Here is a 215-nt window from a genome sequence, read left to right on the forward strand (position 1 = left end):
GGAGAGCATCCTGGACACCGTCCTCAAGTACCTGCCTGGCCCACTGCAGGATATGTTCAAGAAGTAACAGCACCGCCAACCCTGCCATGGGGTGCTGGGGCACGGGCGCCCTCTCCCCTCTGACCCCTCCATCAGTTCCCTTGGCCCCGGGGGGGGTCCCTGCACCCCCTCCACACCCCCTCCTGTCCCTTCCCCGACCAGACCAAAAACCCACC

The 215-nt window shown here is 65.6% G+C and overlaps 1 protein-coding gene across 1 annotated transcript in view; it reads left to right on the forward strand.

Moving 5' to 3' along the window:
- The window catches only part of LOC104080837 (complexin-2-like), a 1,066-nt gene extending 999 nt beyond the window's left edge, over positions 1 to 67 (forward strand). The window contains exon 3 of the mRNA XM_009583360.1: positions 5 to 67. Coding sequence (XP_009581655.1) covers positions 5 to 67 — 63 coding nt within the window. The remainder of the gene's footprint in view (positions 1 to 4) is intronic.
- Positions 68 to 215: the final 148 nt, after the last annotated feature.

The sequence above is a fragment of the Fulmarus glacialis genome, unplaced genomic scaffold, assembly GCF_000690835.1.
Source record: "Fulmarus glacialis isolate BGI_N327 unplaced genomic scaffold, ASM69083v1 scaffold27438, whole genome shotgun sequence".
Taxonomy (NCBI): Eukaryota; Metazoa; Chordata; class Aves; order Procellariiformes; family Procellariidae; genus Fulmarus; species Fulmarus glacialis.